General features: G+C 58.4%; 1 protein-coding gene across 1 annotated transcript in view; it reads left to right on the top strand.

The window, feature by feature from the left end:
* Nucleotides 1–944, top strand: part of CHLRE_03g143727v5 (uncharacterized protein) — a 3,456-nt gene extending 2,512 nt beyond the window's left edge. Inside the window, exon 5 of the mRNA XM_043060350.1 lies at nt 222–944. Within this exon, the coding sequence (XP_042925479.1) occupies nt 222–226 (5 nt within the window). The 3' untranslated portion in view covers nt 227–944. The remainder of the gene's footprint in view (nt 1–221) is intronic.
* The last annotated feature ends 464 nt before the right edge of the window (nt 945–1,408 follow it).

Below are 1,408 nucleotides of genomic sequence, written 5' to 3' on the forward strand. Positions count from 1 at the left end.
CGGGGCGGGGCGGGGCGGGGCGGGGCGGGCCGGGGCGGGGCGGGTGGTGGGGCGGCCACATTGGGAAGGTGAATATGCTTGTCAATTGGGTTGTGTGGGAAATAGAACAGGTTCATCAGTGTGGCCGCATGTGGGGCAAGACAAACCAAGTTGACACACGCTGTCACTCGTCTGAGTTCTGTCTGTGTTGCACCCTAGCATTCTTACGGCTTCGTCGTCAGGGTAAAAGCTTGTCCCCTTGACATATGAACAGTTTGTGTGGCAAGGTTGTCACGACCAGGAACTGGAGCGAGATCGGAGATGGGCCAGGGCGGGCCCCCTGACACCTCAGCACTGTTTAGTCCAGAAGTTCCCGGTTCTAATTAAGCCTACTTTTTGGTGGTAGTTGTGACATCAGTATCTGACACCGTGCGGTTGTGAAGGTGGGGGTGGGTGGGGGCAGCAGTTGTTTGTTTGCTGCAATCGCACGTCCATGGACGCGACTCTAAACTACTGGTTCTACGGACTGAAACTGTGTGAGAATCAAGAAGCCACTAGCAAAGCTTAAAGTTACAGGAATTACTATGTTGGCGGGCGGCCCTCCTTTGGGCTGGCCATCCGAATCAATCGGCCTGTCCGAAATGGGCCGCCCAGGCCTCTGGGCTGGGCGCCCAGACTGCCCCTCCCATCCGAACCTACCGGTCCGAACTTTTCGGACTGGCTTCGGACCAGCTTCGGACCAGGTTCGGACGGCAAACCCCGGTTTCGGACGCCTTGGTTTTCCCCGAGTGATACTGAGTACTAAGCACCCCTGGTCACTGGCTCCACGCAAGCCGGGGCACACAGGCAGCAGCCAATCAACCGACTGCCACACCTGCACACCGGACCAGGCGGCCGTACACACGGGAGGAGGGTAGGAAATCCGAAAAGTTGCCGGTGGCCTCTGGTTGTAAGGGTGAGCCGGGTACCCTGCCAAGCCAAATTTGGCTGCGTGCGCGGGGGTTTGAAGCTGCCTGGGGCGGGTCGCCGCGGCAGTCCAGATGCCTGCGCCGAGGGATGGCAGATGCCTGCGCGACCCCGCGCCATCAGCACGGATGCCTGCGCGAGGCATTGCAGATGCCGCGGCGCCCCTGCTAGCACATCCGAGCTGCCTATTGTAGCCACCCTAGTTGCTTGGTAAAATGCCGCAAGAGGGTCTGGAATGGGTAACGGGCAGTGTGTAGGGGTATGCCAGCACTCCGGCACGCATACACAGCCACACTGCTCAGCCGAGAAGTCAAGGGCTTGGAACATGCTGGCCTATACTGAATGCGTGCTGATATTAAAGCAACCACTACACCTTTATAGATACTTCGAGCTGCAGAACTCTGCTGAAGTTGCGACATTAATGGTCAAGGCTTCCTTCTTTTGGGGCTTGTGGTGCCACAAG

The sequence above is a fragment of the Chlamydomonas reinhardtii genome, chromosome 3 (assembly GCF_000002595.2).
Source record: "Chlamydomonas reinhardtii strain CC-503 cw92 mt+ chromosome 3, whole genome shotgun sequence".
NCBI lineage: Eukaryota > Viridiplantae > Chlorophyta > Chlorophyceae > Chlamydomonadales > Chlamydomonadaceae > Chlamydomonas > Chlamydomonas reinhardtii.